At 46.5% G+C, this 17,116-nt stretch overlaps 1 protein-coding gene across 7 annotated transcripts; it reads right to left on the bottom strand.

Annotated features, from left to right (window-relative positions):
* Nucleotides 1–649: 649 nt before the first annotated feature.
* asns (asparagine synthetase) lies at nucleotides 650–16,167 on the bottom strand. 7 transcript variants are annotated; one of them, XM_064349282.1, is made up of 12 exons: nucleotides 15,866–16,167; nucleotides 13,523–14,124; nucleotides 12,709–12,946; nucleotides 12,306–12,491; nucleotides 11,679–11,780; nucleotides 10,278–10,405; nucleotides 8,989–9,115; nucleotides 7,849–8,075; nucleotides 7,202–7,302; nucleotides 5,972–6,053; nucleotides 4,340–4,495; nucleotides 650–1,537 (listed from the first exon to the last, which is right to left on the bottom strand). In XM_064349282.1, the coding sequence occupies exons 2-12, from the start codon at nucleotides 14,105–14,107 to the stop codon at nucleotides 1,328–1,330; spliced, it is 2,142 nt and encodes a 713-aa protein (XP_064205352.1). In that variant the 5' UTR covers nucleotides 14,108–14,124; nucleotides 15,866–16,167; the 3' UTR covers nucleotides 650–1,327. The 7 variants fall into 7 exon arrangements, with proteins under 7 accessions (XP_064205352.1, XP_064205351.1, XP_064205353.1 ...); XM_064349281.1 differs by having other exon boundaries at nucleotides 13,523–14,109; nucleotides 15,866–16,166; XM_064349283.1 differs by having other exon boundaries at nucleotides 7,909–8,075; nucleotides 13,523–14,109; nucleotides 15,866–16,164.
* Between the last annotated feature and the right edge of the window lie 949 nt (nucleotides 16,168–17,116).

The raw sequence follows: 17,116 nt of genomic DNA, 5'->3' as shown, positions 1-17,116 counted from the left end.
CAGACACAGTAATTAGAGAATTATGGGCATTATGGAGCTAGTGGTACTCAGACTTAATCAGACAGTAATTAGAGAATTATGGGCATTATGGGGCTAGTGGTACTCAGAGAGTTAATCAGACACAGTAATTAGAGAATTATGGGCATTATGGAGCTAGTGGTACTCAGAGAGTTAATCAGACACAGTAATTCGAGAATTATGGGCATTATGGGGCTAGTGGTACTCAGAGAGTTAATCAGACACAGTAATTGAGAATTATGGCATTATGGAGCTAGTGGTACTCAGGACTTAATCAGACACATAATTAGAGAATTATGGGCATTATGGGGCTAGTGGTACTCAGAGAGTTAATCAGACACAGTAATTCGAGAATTATAGGCATTATGGGGCTAGTGGTACTCAGACTTAATCAGACAGTAATTAGAGAATTATGGGCATTATGGGGTTAGTGGTACTCAGAGACTTAATCAGACACAGTAATTAGAGAATTATAGGCATTATGGGGCTAGTGGTACTCAGACTTAATCAGACAGTAATTAGAGAATTATGGGCATTATGGGGCTAGTGGTACTCAGACTTAATCACGTATTAGAATATGGCATTATGGCAGTGACTCAGACTTAATCAGACGTAATTAAGATATGGCATTATGGGGCTAGTGGTACTCAGACTTAATCAGACAGTAATTAGAGAATTATAGGCATTATGGGGCTAGTGGTACTCAGACTTAATCAGACAGTAATTAGAGAATTATGGGCATTATGGGGTTAGTGGTACTCAGAGACTTAATCAGACACAGTAATTAGAGAATCATGGGCATTATGGGGCTAGTAGTAATCAGAGCGCTAATTTAGTCAGGAAAATGGAGAGCACTGTTGGGCTGAATGGCCTTTTGGTTATTATGTTATGTTAGAGTAACAGTTTAGAGAAAAAGTGAAAGACTGTGTGTGTGTGCGTGTCTAAAAATGTCTAACTGGCATTTGTGACCCAATACATCAGACTGTGGCTCTGTACACACTCACCAACCACACAGGCATTTTGGTTATTAAAAGGTTAGAACAAACACATATTCAAAATTCCCTCTCTGATTCTCACTCAAATTAAAATAAAACAGGCTTCTGTCACCCTCTCTCTCTCCTCTGAATGTGCTTCAGAATTTCTCACAGTGATCTCTCAATGCCCATGAGTTTTAAAACCCATCCAGAGTTGCGCTTTTTTTGTCGGCTTGTTAGTTAGCGAGTGCGTACGTGACAGGGTGGAGCTGGTTTGGAAGCGGGCGGGGTTATGGGCAGAAGGCGGAGCTGTAACCACGGCGACGCGTCGTCAGTCACTCGTCCTTGTCGGGTTTGTAGATGGAGAGAGTTCGGGCCGAGGGGTCGGAGGCTTTGATCCAGCGGGGCATCCAGTAATGGGACAGCCAGACGGCCCGCCCCGGGTAGTACTTCTCAAACACCTGGCGGTAATGGTACCCCTCTTTGGTCTTAGGAGGGAAGTGGGGGAACACTTTGGCTGCCATCTCCAACTGGGACTCATTGACCTGCAGCAGGACAGAAAGAGAGAGAGAGAAAGAGAGAGAGAGGGAGAGAAGGGCAGAGTGGGGGAGAGAAGGACAGGGAGGGAGGGAGAGAGAGAGAAATATATAAGTATATATTTCTTTATATACTTATATAAAGAAATATCACCAAACAATCTCAATTTGGAACAGAGCGAAATCAAAGAAAAACTAAAAACCCTAGAATCAACAATCAAAAACAATCAGAGCCCACTTGACTACCAAATCTCAACGAAAGAATTAGAAGACCAAATTAAAAAACTTAAGCCTAGAAAAGCTTGTGGCCATGACAGCATCAGGACAGTGATGCTTAAACACAGCACCTCTGAGCTGCAGCAGGCCCTGCTCAAACTGTTCAATCTAGTTCTCCAAGCTGGCTGCTTCCCTGAGAACTGGAGCTGGGGGCTTATTTCCCCAATACACAAGAGTGGAGACAAATTAGACCCCAACAACTATCAAGGCATTTGTGTAAGCAGCAATCTGGGGAAGGTTCTCAGCAGTATTAACGCCTCAATACTGGCCTTTCTTACCGAACACAATGTCTTGAGTAAAGGACAAATTGCCTTTCAACCAAACCACCGAACTACTGATAATATTTACACCCTACACACCCTAATCAATCAACATGTACACCAACAAAAGAAAATAATTTTTTTTTTTTGGATTTTAAAAAGGCATTTGATTCAATTTGGCAAGAGGGTTTATATTATAAGATTCTCCAAAGTGGTGTAGGGGGTAAAGTATATAACATAATTAAATCAATGTATGCAAATAATAAATGCGGAGTAAAAATTGGCTAAAAAGGACTGATCTCTTCACTCAAATGCGAGGTGTTTGGCAGGGATGTAACTTGTCCCCTACTCTATTTAATATCTATATAAATGAGTTAGCAGTGTTATTGGATCTACAGCCCCTGGCCTAACACTAAACAAGACCGAAGTTAAATTCCTCCTCTACGCAGATGACCTGGTGCTGCTGTCACCCAGTGAATAGGGGCTACAGCAGCATCTGGACCTGCTAGAGCAGTACTGCCAGAACTGGGCCCTGGCAGTAAACCTTAAAAAATCAAAAATAATGATCTTCCAAAAAAAGGCAAGATCTCAGGAAAGCAGACACATGTTCGTTCTAGGAAACACCACCCTAGAGAACTCCCTGTTCTATGATTACCTGGGGCTGAAAATTAGTGCCTCAGGAAACTTTGGCCTGGCAGTGAATTCACTGAAAGAAAAGGCCTGCAGAGCCTTCTATGCAATCAGAAAAAAAATTCTTCCAGATTGATATTCCATTTAGATTTTTGTCAAAAATATTTGACAGTGTAACCCTGCCAATTGCTTTGTATGGAAGTGAAGTATGGGGTCCACTCAGTCAGCATAACTACATTAGATGGGAGAAGCATCCAATTGAAGCCCTACATGCAGAATTCTGCAGAACAATCCTAAACACCAAAGAAAAACACCAAACAATGCATGCAGGGCTGAATTAGGACGATTTCCATTGGTTATAAACATTCAAAAAAGGGCTCTCAAATTCTGCATGCATCTGAAATCAAGCCCCAAAACAACGCTGCAGTTTCATGCACTTCAAACCCAAGAGCTGAATCCTGAAAAGAGTCCACTAAATCAGCTGGTACTGAGACTAACTAATCATCTCACACCTAACAATAACATATCTCAGACCATCACTGCTTCACAAACACAAATCAGAATAAACCAAACTGTTAAACAAAATAAAACCATTTATCTGGAACAGCCAAACCAAAACACAAAACAAGCTTAATTGCTACCTGGCCCTAAAACGAGAATACAAATTAGCTGAATATCTTGTGACTGTCCGAGATATGAGTACAGACTCCGTGACCACAATCTAGCCATTGAAAAAGGTAGGCATAAAAAATCCTGGCTACCAAAAGAACAGAGAATATGTGGTCACTGTACGACAGATGAGGTTGAAACGGAGGTGCACTTCCTTCTAAAATGCCAAAAATATGACGATATTAGGGAAAAATATTTTAAGAAATTTAAAAAACATATCCCCAACTTCCTCAATCTTGAAGAGAGCAACAAACTTCCAATAGTCTTGGGGGAGGGACCAACAGCACATATTGCAGCAAAATATGTGTCTGAATGCCATATAATGAGAGACAGTGAGTGACAAAACAAACATCATCACACAATACTACAGTTTACAGACACACACACACAGGCTCACACATGCTTAGAATCAACATGTTGGCCGTTATTATTATTATGTTATTAGCATGTTAATTATAATTAATATGTAATTATAACTGTTTATGTATATGAATGTGTATATCTGTATATATATGTGTGTGTGTGTGTGTATGTTTGTATGTGTGTATATATATGTATGTATATGCTATATATATGTATATGCTATATATACATATATATATATATATATATATATATATCACGTGTACTATATATACAATCATATTATCCTGTTATAATTCTTTGTTTTACATGTTCCTTGCCATGCTTTGGCAATACAAATGCAAATTTTGTCATGCCAATAAAGCACTTTGAATTTGAGAGGGAGGGAGAGAGAGAGAGAGACAGAAGGGCAGAGTGAGGGAGAGAAGGACTGAGGGAGGGAGATAGAAAGACAGAGGGTGAAAGAGGAGAGAGGGAGGGAGGGAGAGAGAGAATGACAGAGGGATATAAAAGTATGGTGAAAAAGCAACTTATAGTCCAATTTATAGAGCATACACGTGTAAGAGTAAGTATACGTGTGTGTGTGTGTGTGTATGTGTATGTGTGTGTGTACCTCAGCCTCTACATGATCCTGCAGGTAGGAGAACCAGGACTTCTTGGTGGAGGAGAGTCCATCACTGAAAGCCTCCTTGCGTCTCCACAGGATGTCGTCTGGGATTAGGTTCAGCCCCTTAAATGACTCTCGCAGGAGGTGCTTCTCTACTCCATCCTGATTGGACCCAAGACATGTCAATCACACACCAGGAAGGAACACTACTGCACCCAACAGACACTTTCCCATGCAAAACACACTCAACACACCTGAGTTCCAGTGCCAACAGGCAGTCAGGTAAAAACCAAATAAAGTAATTGCATATGAGAGGAACAGCTCACAACATCCACAGCTCAGTGGAGCCATAACAACGAACTCAACGTGGATATCACTTACAACACAATATAGATATCAAGATACCTTGATGAACACGTGCTGTGGGGAGCAGGGCTCTAACTGAGGACCTGGGGGACTGGCGGGTATGATAAGCACATTGATCACAGCTCTCTATGTGATATTGCATGCCCTAACGGCAAATAAACTTCCCTCCTACTAAACCCCATGTATTGTAATATAATTCATGAATCAGTGTTGATATTCACAACTCAGTGAGTTAATAACTCAGTGCAGATATCATTTGAAAGTATGGATGTCAAGAAGTGAGTGTCGATATCATTTAAAACTAATATATTAGTTTTGGATATTACTCCCAACTCACTGAGCATATCACTAATGACTGTGTAGATGTGGGAAATGGATATCAAGAATTCAGTGTGGACATGATTCATAACAGTCTGGATATCACACATAACTCAGAGTAAATGATCATTTGTAACTGTGGACATAAGAATTTGGTGTGGATATCATTCATGTCTCAGTGTACATATCAGTCATAACTCTGTATGGCTATTGTTCATGCTTCAGTGTGAATATTATTCAAAAGTGAATGAGTATATTATACCTAACTCAGTGTGGATTTCAGTAATGACTGAGTGTAGATATTATTTGAAACTGTGGATGTCAATAGTTCTACGTGGATGTTCAAAATTCAGTCGGGGTATCATTCATTATTATTTGTGTGTCGACATCAATCTTTCCTGGTGTGTGGATATCATACATCACAACTGGTGTGCGGATATAATTCACCATTACTGGGGTGTGGATATCATTCATCAATACTGGTGTGTGGATATCATTCATCAATACTGGTGTGTGGATATAATTCATCAATACTGGTGTGCGGATATCACTGATCATTGCTGGTATGTGGATATCATTCATCAATACTGGTGGGTGGATATCATTCATCATTGCTGGTGTGTGGATATCATTCATCATTACTGGTGTGTGGATACGATTACTGGTGTGTGGATATCATTCATCATTGCTGGTGTGTGGATACGATTACTGGTGGGTGGATATCATTCATCATTGCTGGTGTGTGGATATCATTCATCATTACTGGTGTGTGGATACGATTACTGGTGTGTGGATATCATTCATCATTACTGGTGTGTGGATATCATTCATCATTGCTGGTGTGTGGATATCATTCATCATTACTGGTGTGTGGATACGATTACTGGTGTGTGGATATCATTCATCATTACTGGTGTGTGGATATCATTCATCATTACTGGTGGTGGGGCTGACCTTGGGCACTCTCATCTCTTCAGGTAAGGACAGGAAATATGCACATAATCTGTGATCCAGGAAAGGAACTCTCAGCTCTAAGCTAGAGAGAGGGAGAAACATGCAGAATGTTCAGACAGACACATGCCTTTTATTTAGAATATGACACTTTTGCCATATGAAAATGTGCTGGTTTGATATTTGAGGCTGAAAATTTAAGTAGCAGGTTTTGGATATTTTAGCCTGACTGCTGTAGAAACCTTTTCATACAGCACACAGGGAAGGACGAGAGAAGGCATGAACACACAACTGCGTACAAGACGTGTGTGTGTGTGTGTGTGTGTGTGTGAAGGTGAACCCTCTCGTACCCGTGTGCTGCAGGTCAGGTATGCGGGCGCAGGTGTGCTGCAGGTCAGGTGTGCGGGTGCAGGTGTGCTGCAGGTCAGGTATGCGGGCGCAGGTGTGCGCAGGTCAGGTATGCGGGCGCAGGTGTGCTGCAGGTCAGGTATGCGGGCGCAGGTGTGCTGCAGGTCAGGTGTGCGGGCGCAGGTGTGCTGCAGGTCAGGTATGCGAGCGCAGGTGTGCTACAGGTCAGGTGTGCGGGCGCAGGTGTGCTGCAGGTCAGGTGTGCGGGCGCAGGTGTATGCAGGTGTGCTGCAGGTCAGGTATGTGAGTGCAGGTGTGCTGCAGGTCAGGTATGTGAGCGCAGGTGTGCTGCAGGTCAGGTATGTGAGCGCAGGTGTGCTGCAGGTCAGGTATGTGAGTGCAGGTGTGCTGCAGGTCAGGTATGCGGGCGCAGGTGTGCTGCAGGTCAGGTATGCGGGCGCAGGTGTACGCAGGTGTGCTGCAGGTCAGGTATGCGGGCACAGGTGTGCGCAGGTGTGCTGCACGTCAGGTGTGCGGGCGCAGGTGTATGCAGGTGTGCTGCAGGTCAGGTATGTGAGTGCAGGTGTGCTGCAGGTCAGGTATGTGAGCGCAGGTGTGCTGCAGGTCAGGTATGCGGGCGCAGGTGTGCACAGGTGTGCTGCAGGTCAGGTATGCGGGCGCAGGTGTGCTGCACGTCAGGTGTGCGGGCGCAGGTGTATGCAGGTGTGCTGCAGGTCAGGTATGTGAGTGCAGGTGTGCTGCAGGTCAGGTATGTGAGCGCAGGTGTGCTGCAGGTCAGGTATGCGGGCGCAGGTGTGCACAGGTGTGCTGCAGGTCAGGTATGCGGGCGCAGGTGTGCGCAGGTGTGCTGCACGTCAGGTATACCCGTGCGCTGCAGTGGTGCGGTCGGCTCTCAGCACGTCGAACAAGTAGAGCTCCTTCATCAGCCGCTCACTCTCCTCCGCCGCGGCCTTGGGGGACGGGGCCTGGACCAATCAGAGAAGAGCATTCATTCACACCCCATTTATTCATTCATCCACAGCCCTAGAACCAATCACAGAATAGTACGTCTCCCTCTCTCATTTACAAAGTCTGGACCTATCAGGGTTATAACCTCAGTGTTATAAAAGCCTGTTATGGCTATGAAACACATAGGTCCATTACTTCTTTAATGCAGCTTTAAAAAGCAAACTACCAGGTTGCTTTGCCTATCAACAAATTCAGCGATTTTAACTGATAATTGATATCTTTGATAATAATTTCCTAATTAAATCAAATAAATATATTCTATATGTTGGATAAGTGAAAAGTTCTAACTAGTGATGCACTTGTGTCCAGTATTCGGAGTGCTAAACGTTAAACAAGAGTGTTACTCGTTGAAACCGCTGGATTCAGAACATAAATATTTCACTCAATCACCATCCTGACACCACTGACTGAGGGAAGTGACTACATGAGTTTATAAATGACCACTGAAAATCAGCAGCTCTGGTGCTACTCCAGCCAGAGTTTGGCACAGATGCAAGCCTTGCCTTGTGGAAGTAGATGCACCCCTGAGTAAGCTCAGAGTTTGGCAAAGATGCAAGCCTTGCCTTGTGGAAGTAGATGTACCCCTGGGTAAGCTCAGAGTTTGGCACAGACGCAAGCCTTGCCTTGTGGAAGTAGATGTACCCCTGGGTGAGCTCATCTGATCCTTCACCAGAGAAGATCACCACACTGTCTGTCTTCTCGCGGATGTACTTGGACACCAGATACATCCCTGCACCCAGAGAATGGGGGGAGAGGGAGAGAGCGAGAGAAAGGGGGGAGAGGGAGAGTGCGAGAGAAAGGGGAGAGAGGGGAGAGAGAGGGAGGTGGGAGAGGGGGAAGAGAAGAGAGGGGGAGAAAAAGGAGGGAGGGAGAGAGGGGAGAGAAGAAAGGGAGAGAAAGGGGAGAGAGAGGGGGAGAGAGGAGAGGGGGAGAGGGGAGAGGGAGAAGGGGGAGAAGAAGGAGAGAGAGGAGAGAGAGGGAGAAAGGGAAGGAGAGGAGAGAGGGAGGAGAGGGAGAGTGAATGTCGGAGAGATTTTATAACAGCCCCTCATGTACAATCAAACAGTAACCGGGGGGGGGCTGCCCCTAAACCATCCTTTGCATCCTGGGTTTATGCAGCTATCATTTACACAACATCTAGTTTAATACTTCTGTGTGTGTGCATGTGCGTCTGAACACTTCAACATCCCTTTACAATCTGATCACGGGACTAATTCCGGCCAATCCCGAACCTCGGACCCAGCCGTGAGAGACTCTCCATTGGCTGAGTTTCCCCGCCCTCTTGCTGTTGTCACCCACCTCTCCATTTTTTGATTGGCTGAGTGGTTCTTGTAATTATATATTCAGTAACATCAAAAACACTGTGTTCTAAAAAGTATGGTTTACTTCCTGAAAAGTACACTCCCAAATACACTCAGCAAAACCCTGGAAATAAGTATATAAACCAGGGATTTTACGTACACTACATTTAGAGAGAATTTCACCTACTTAACTTTCTCTCATGTACTCAGCTTATGTACTCAATAGTAGGGAAGTGAGCCGTTTCTGACATAGCCCAGGATTGCTTCCTAATCCACTGCCTTTCTCTGATTAAAAAAATTTAATTAATGTAGTTTCTCAGAGGAGCCACCTGCATCTCTTACCGATGGACGCGCGTACGGTGGTGATGTCGTACGTCTCCAGGTGGTAGATGACTTCCTGGATGGCCCGGATGCCCTCCTCAGGGGTGAAGATCACCTCGTGGTGTTCGCTGCCAATGTGCGCTGCCACCTAGTGGATGGGAAGTGCAACGCATCCAGTCAACTGTCTGCCTATCCTCACTCACTCACTCGCTCGCTTGATTGCTCACTGGTCCACTCGCTCGCCCGCACGCTCACTCACTCACTCCCCTGCTCACTGGCCCACTTGCTCGGTCGCCCGCACGCACGCTCACTCACTCACACCCTCGCTCACTCGCTCGCCTGCTCACTCGCCCAGTCGCTCGGTCGCCCGCCCGCACGCTCACTCACTCACACCCTCGCTCACTCGCTCACTCGCTCGCCTGCTCACTCGCCCAGTCGCTCGGTCGCCCGCACGCACGCTCACTCACTCACTCACTCACTCGCCTGCTCACTCGCCCAGTCGCTCGGTCGCCCGCACGCACGCTCACTCACTCACACTCGCTCACTCGCTCATCGCTCGCACTGCTCACTCGCCCATCGCTCGGTCGCCCGCACGCACGCTCACTCACTCACCCTCGCTCACTCGCTCACTCGCTCGCCTGCTCACTCGCCCAGTCGCTCGGTCGCCCGCACGCACCTCACTCACTCACCACCCACTCGCTCACTCGCTCGCCTGCTCACTCGCCCAGCGCTCGGTCGCCGCACGCACGCTCACTCACCACACCTCGCCACTCGCTCGCCTGCTCACTCGCCCAGTCGTCGGTCGCCGCACGCACGCTCACTCACTCACACCTCGCTCACTCGCCGCTGCTCACTCGCCCAGTCGCTCGGTCGCCCGCACGCACGCTCACTCACTCACACCCTCGCTCACTCGCTCACTCGCTCGCCTGCTCACTCGCCCAGTCGCTCGGTCGCCCGCACGCACGCTCACTCACTCACACCCTCGCTCACTCGCTCGCCTGCTCACTCGCCCAGTCGCTCGGTCGCCCGCACGCACCCTCACTCACTCACACCCTCGCTCGCACGCACGCTCACTCACTCACTCACTCACTCACTCACTCGCCTGCTCACTCGCCCAGTCGCTCGGTCGCCCGCACGCACGCTCACTCACTCACACCCTCGCTCACTCGCTCGCCTGCTCACTCGCCCAGTCGCTCGGTCGCCCGCACGCACGCTCACTCACTCACACCCTCGCTCACTCGCTCACTCGCTCGCCTGCTCACTCGCCCACTCGCACGCACACACGCTCGCTCGCTCGCACACGCACACACCTTGCGGGCTGCCAGGATATCAGGGCTGTCCTCCGTACCGATGGCGAAGGTCTGTACTGGGTACGTCAGCTCGTCTTCCTTCGCCAGCTTCACCAGCGTCGCAGCAACCAGACTAGAGTCCAGACCACCTGAGAACGCGGTCACCATGACTACCACACAAGTGCACATGCACGTACACACACACACACACACACACTGTTGCATCACCAGCAGGTGTCATTCCTGTCTGGATAAAGTCACAGGTAAAGTCTGTGGCTTCTGCTTTCAGATGTCAGACACCCAGGGACAGGGAGGTGGGAGATTAGTGAAATGCAGGTGTACTACAGACAGACAGGTGAGCTCATACCTGACAGAATGTCAGAGGCAGGTTGGGGGGTAAATGGTAAATGGTAAATGGACTGCATTTATATAGCGCTTTTATCCAAAGCGCTTTACAATTGATGCCTCTCATTCACCAGAGCAGTTAGGGGTTAGGTGTCTTGCTCAGGGACACTTCGACACGCCCAGGGCGGGGATCGAACCAGCAACCCTCCGACTGCCAGACAACCAGCTAACCAGACCCCGGTAGAGGACATGATCAGTCCAGGGGGTCAGGTGCAGGTACAGAGACACGAACAGTTGTCCAGAGGTGGTCATGCCTGTAGGATAGAGACAGAAGGTTGGGTGGTTCGTGCTGTTAGTGTAGAGACAGACAGGTAGGGGGGTTAGGAATGCAGGGTAGAGACAGACAGTTCAGGGGGTCAGAGTAGGGTAGAGCAGCAGGTTCAGGGGGGTCAGGTAAAGGGTAGAGACAGACAGGTTAGGGTAGTAGGGTTATAACGACAGGTCTTCCAGGAGGGTAGGGTTAGGGTCGTAGAGACACGACAGTCCTGGGGGTCAGGTGAAGGCAGAGACAGACAGGATTGGGACACTGTGGGTAGAGACAGAAGGTTCAGGGGGGTCAGGTGTAGGGTAGAGACAGACAGGTTCAGGGGGTCAGGTGTAGGTAGAGACAGACAGTTTAGGGGGGTCAGGTGTAAGGGTAGAGACAGACAGGTTTGGGGGGTCAGGTGTAGGGTAGAGACAGATAGGTTCAGGGGGGTCAGGTGTAGGGTAGAGACAGACAGGTTCAGGGGGGTCAGGTGTAGGGTAGAGACAGACAGATTTAGGGGGGTCAGGTGTAGGGTAGAGACAGACAGGTTTGGGGGGATCAGGTGTAGGGTAGAGACAGACAGGTTTGGGGGGGTCAGGTGTAGGGTAAGACAGACAGGTTGGGGGGGTCAGGTGTAGGGCAGAACAGACAGGTTCGGAGGGGTCAGGTGTAGGGTAGAGACAGACAGGTTTGGGGGGGTCAGGTGTAGGTTAGAGAGACAGGTTTGGGGGGGGTCAGGTGTGGGTAGAGACAGACAGGTGAGCTCTTACCTGACAGCAGGCAGCCAATCCTCCTGTGAGCCATTAGTCTCTTCCTCACAGCGTTCTCAAACAGGACCCTGATGTTGCTCTTCACCGTCTCCAGCTCGAAACCTGAGGGGGAGGGGGGGTGCACACAGTACCTATCACACACCTGCGTTTAATGGACACTCATCCCAGAGCAGGGGGTTCCCCGGGGTCCTAGCTACATTTCCAGCATGGCTCTCAGAGCCTGTCACCTAATCACCCCTCAGTATTAACTGGCCAAAAATTCTCTCCCTCTCCAACTCAGCTGATGTGTGGTGAGAATTCTGGCATGAAATGGCTGCCGTGCATCACCCAGGTGGGTGCTACACGGGTGCTAACTCTAACCCCCTCATCACTATAATGCTTTTGTGTGTGAGAAAAAAAAACACCAAGTAAATGCATGAAAATCATTATTATTATTATGATTGTTATTATTATGGGCAGGGCTACACCGTGGTGGGCAGGGTTATGATGTGGTGCTTGGTGACGGTGTCTGGGTGGGCGGGGCTACACTATGGTGGGTGGGGACTGCGATGGGGTGGGCGGGGCTATGATGTGGTGCTCGGTGGCGTGTCTGGGTGGGCGGGGCTACACTGTCATGGGCGGAGCTACCTGAAAGGAGGCCCCTGACGCTGTCGTGGACAGCGTGTTTGGGCTCGTCGGTGCAACTATGGAAACGGCCGAGCTGAACAGACTCCACCTTCCCGCTGCTCTTCAGTGTGAAGACCTCAAAGTGTCCCGGGGGGAAGGGCGTGACCTCAGGGGGGCGGGGCATGGAGTGGGTGATCTCCGTCAGGCCTGAGACACACACAAACATTCCATATTACACCACAGAAAATTCAGTCCATCATAGAGCACTGGACAGGGCATTTTTCTATTAGGCAGCTGAATTTCAATCAACTTCCATTTAGTTGGAAAATTCAGAAACTGAACACAATCTATGCTTTTTAAAAAAGAAAGTGATTTCTCAATCCTGGAGGATTGGGGACCCCCCCGAACTTCCCCCATGCCCCACCTTTGGCTTCGGAGCTGACAGCCAGGAAGCCGTCGTCAGTCAGCATGCGGAACATGGGCCGCACCCCAAAGGTGTCCCGCCCCAGGAACACCTTCCTGTTCGCCGTGTCCAGCAGGACGAAGGCGAAGACACCGTCCAGGAGAGCCGCCATCTTCTCAACCCCAAAGCGCTCATACAGGTGCAGTAGGATCTCCCCGTCCACCTTGGTCTGGTACTCAAACTCAAACTTCTCCTTCAGCTGCAGGGAAGCAGTGTAGTGTAAAACAGTTAGGGTTAGGGTTAATCTAACCCTAAGCCTAACCCGTCCACCTTGGTCTGGTACTCAAACTCAAACTTCTCCTTCAGCTGCAGGGAAGCAGTGTAGTGTAAAACAGTTAGGGTTAGGGTTAATCTAACTCTAAACTGTCCACCTTAGTCTGGTACTCAAACTCAAACTTCTCCTTCAGCTGCAGGGCGAGAGGGCGCGTTTCAGCAGGGAACGGAACTCAGAACTCCAAGGTCAAGACTGAGAAATAAATACAAAGGCTAAGCACAATTTCTTGGCACAGCCAACTGGTTCTGGTGAAGGCCAAAAGCCTTATGAGTAAATGGAATAGAATCTTTCTGCGGGTTACTTCATACTTTGGGCGTTTAAAAATAATCCTGCCCATCAATGCGGGCGTTAACGGCCAGGCACCACTTCCCTGACATGTGGCGACATCACTTCCTGCCATTAATCTCACCCAGAAACATGCGCTCACTTTGCAGACAGAATCGAGAGAGGAAGCCACATTTAGCCGGCTGCCCGGTGTGAGGACTGATGTGTGGAACATACCTGTAGGTGGTTGTATATTTCTCCATTGTAGCACAGCCAGAGATAGCAGAACGTACCTGTAGGTGGTTGTATATTTCTCCATTGTAGCACAGCCAGAGATAGCAGAACGTACCTGTAGGTGGTTGTATATTTCTCCATTGTAGCACAGCCAGAGATAGCAGAACATACCTGTAGGTGGTTGTATATTTCTCCATTGTAGCACAGCCAGAGATAGCAGAACGTACCTGTAGGTGGTTGTATATTTCTCCATTGTAGCACAGCCAGAGATAGCAGAACGTACCTGTAGGTGGTTGTATATTTCTCCATTGTAGCACAGCCAGAGATAGCAGAACGTACCTGTAGGTGGTTGTATATTTCTCCATTGTAGCACAGCCAGAGAAAGGGGAACTTCTTGATCCTGAGGGGCTGCATGCCGTACAGGTGGTCGACGATAGCCAGCCGGTGGAAGCCGAAGCAGCAGTTGGTGAAGCCGTTGACGTTCTCGAAGCGGAAGGCGTCGGGCCCGCGGTGGGCGATCTTCATGGCGCAGGTGCACTGCGTGGACAGGCAGTCATCGCTGCCGAAAAGTGCCCAAATCCCGCACATCTCTGCAAGCACAAAGCCTGCATTCAGAGGTTAAACAGCATTCAGGGGTCACACAGCATTCAGAGGTCAAACAGCATTCAGGGGTCACACAGGGTTCAGGGGTCGCATTGCATTCAGAGGTCACACAGGGTTCAGGGGTCACACGGCATTCAGAGGTCATGCAGGGTTCAGGGGTCACATGGCATTCAGGGGTTACACGGCATTCAGGGGTCACACAGGGTTTAGGGGTCATACAGTGATAAAGTCATGGAACGGTAGACTTGGGAGCAGGTTAGTAACCCCAACAATCAAAACACGAACATTAACTATTGAACAGACGAGCAGTAAGTTATAACAGACCAATCTCCGTAACCTTTGGAATTTTAAGAGTCATTATTCCCGTACCTTTGTAGGAATTATAATGCGGGTCAATTGTTTCAAAAAGGTAGTTTACTTTAGCAAAGGAATACTATTGAACAGGCCTGCATTTTCTAAAGTCCATAACGAATCTAGATAGTTTACTGCTAAAAGAACCAAAGGGAACTGATATCCTGTTCTTCAGAAACAAGAGGCCAATGGTTATTTCTCGAGGGGAGTAATCAGACATTGGGGGAGAAGAAACAAGGTGTGGGGGAGTTGGACTGAAGTAGGGGCTAGAGGATATCACACAATGGTACTGCATATCAAAGGGAGACAATTTGACTGGGCAAGGGGATAAAAGGTCAATTTAACTGGGTGAGGTGGTAAACAATCAATGTTATCTGCAACTGGCCCACTACAATGTGAGACACCTCAGAGGGGTAAACTGTGGCTCCCATGTTTTCCAACAACCCTCTTTACAGGAACACAGGAAATAGAAAAAGCAGAAAAAACGGGAGTGTGACGTAGATTATACTCCGGCGTGTTGGACTAGGTGTTAAAACAGTCCAGCCAAAGAAGTTAATATGCATGTCAGGAAAGCAAGACCATACATGTACCTAGGCCACCATGTTGCACCAAAAACCTGGGGCTGAGTATTAACAATTAAAGAATTAAATTTGTACTGATGAAGGTGCAGCATGCCTATGTACTACGGCATAGATCTATCAACATGGACAAGTTTTTAAAATGTATAAAATACATTTCAAAAACTTGTTTAAAAACTATTATTTTTTAAAAACTAGCTTATGAGTTGAAAACACTTAACTTACTATGAACTCTGATAGAGGCAAATTAGTTTTTATCACTACAAATGTGATTTTAAATGCCTTAAAACTGGGCAGAAAAAAGCAAAGGAATGGAAATTGCCCAGCTTGCTTATTTACATGAACCAATCAGTTAACATAATTATCTATCTATATAACCAACAGAATAATAACAGCAGCCAAAATTGCAAGCAAAATCATATAATCGGTACTAGCCTACTCCAATACCAATTCCCATTAAAGTTGCGACGCCGGCGAGCCAACCTCCATCAATGAGCGATAAATTTCAGCATCGTTCGTTGACAACGTAAGAGGTTAAATAGAAAGTAAGACAATTATTTGTCTCAATACAAAAACAAAAACAATCGAATGGCTCTTGCGGTTTCGTTAATTAAGCAAGACCGAGCGAGCGAGCTTTGCTAACTAGCGGCAAAGTGAAGTGCAATACGCCATCCACCTGTGTCACTCTCTCACATGCTTTTGATTAAGCTATAATATTAGCAACCTAAATATTGGAGCATCCAATGTAATACATATCACACAATCTATTAATAAACACTTATGGGTAGTGTAACAAACCACAAATTCGGCTTACCTTGCAGTTCTTGAATGAAATCTGGAATTAAAACACAGTCCACCACTTGCCCTAAACTGCCCAACGGTAGGCTCCGATGAATGATGAAATTAGTCGCGTGTAGCTCGGGGAAGATGCAGAACTGTGGCAGCTTCCCACAGACTTCCGGTTTTAGGACGACGGCGTTTGCATTTTTTTCTACCAAAATAAAAGTAGGCTACGTTCTTTCTACGCTGTTTGAAGAGTTAACTTCTGAGGTTAGAATTCTGGCCACAGGTATGTCTCATTACATTCAGGGAATTTAGAATTAGAGCACCTATACTTGAAGTCTGACGTGACTTACAAACTGTGCTTGAAAAACTGTAGATCACCACTTGTTAAATCAAATGACTTAATACTGCTACAGGCAATTAATTATTTTAAAATAATAATAATAATAATAATAATAATAATAAATTGGGGAAAAAACATGCTTTTGAAACCTTGTGAATAATAAATGACTGTTTATTTATATTAATTTTTATATTTAACAGTTCAAAAATAAAAATATTATGAATTTCTTACTCATTGTTTCAAAGGCAGAAGTAAACCAGAACAACATATAATAATTATTTCTACAAATATATAAGTGTTTCATGGAGCTGCAATGTAAAAAACAGAAGAATAAATTGTTATGTAGTTTGATGATTATGAATGAACATTGCGAAGAAAACATTTAATTCAGTTCTTATGTGCTTATAGACTGTGGGGAATTCAAAATCTTATTTTTGAAACACGTACTAAATGAAAAGGTGCGCGGGGAATCCGATTCTTCCAAATGTCTCATTTCTAAATCAGGTGAGTTTCATGTCACAAATTGTTGCTAGAGTATAATTATGACATACACAGTCAAATTTGATGTCATTTGAAAATAAGACGATACACATCATGCAAATCTTTTTCTCCAACTTTTTCTGTGAAAGCAAAAGATTCTAGCTCAGTAAAAGTGGGGAGGAATGGGTTTCTCATAAGTCGATATAAATCAGAAAAGTTTCAGATAACGCATTTGCCCTAATAACTACGGCTGGGGTTTATCCCCTGCACATTCGCCATTAATTCCACAAATCTTATTCATATATATTCACAAATCTTATTCACATATATTCACAAATCTTATTCCCATATATTCACAAATTTTGCTGTCCTGTGCAAGAAAAGTATGAGAATACCAGTATAGATGGGGTGGAACGCTTTCTACAGAATACCATATTTCCACCGGCTCAGGATATTGCC

Source organism: Anguilla rostrata, chromosome 8 (assembly GCF_018555375.3).
Source record: "Anguilla rostrata isolate EN2019 chromosome 8, ASM1855537v3, whole genome shotgun sequence".
Lineage (NCBI taxonomy): Eukaryota > Metazoa > Chordata > Actinopteri > Anguilliformes > Anguillidae > Anguilla > Anguilla rostrata.
This window is presented reverse-complemented; position numbering and strand designations above follow the sequence as displayed.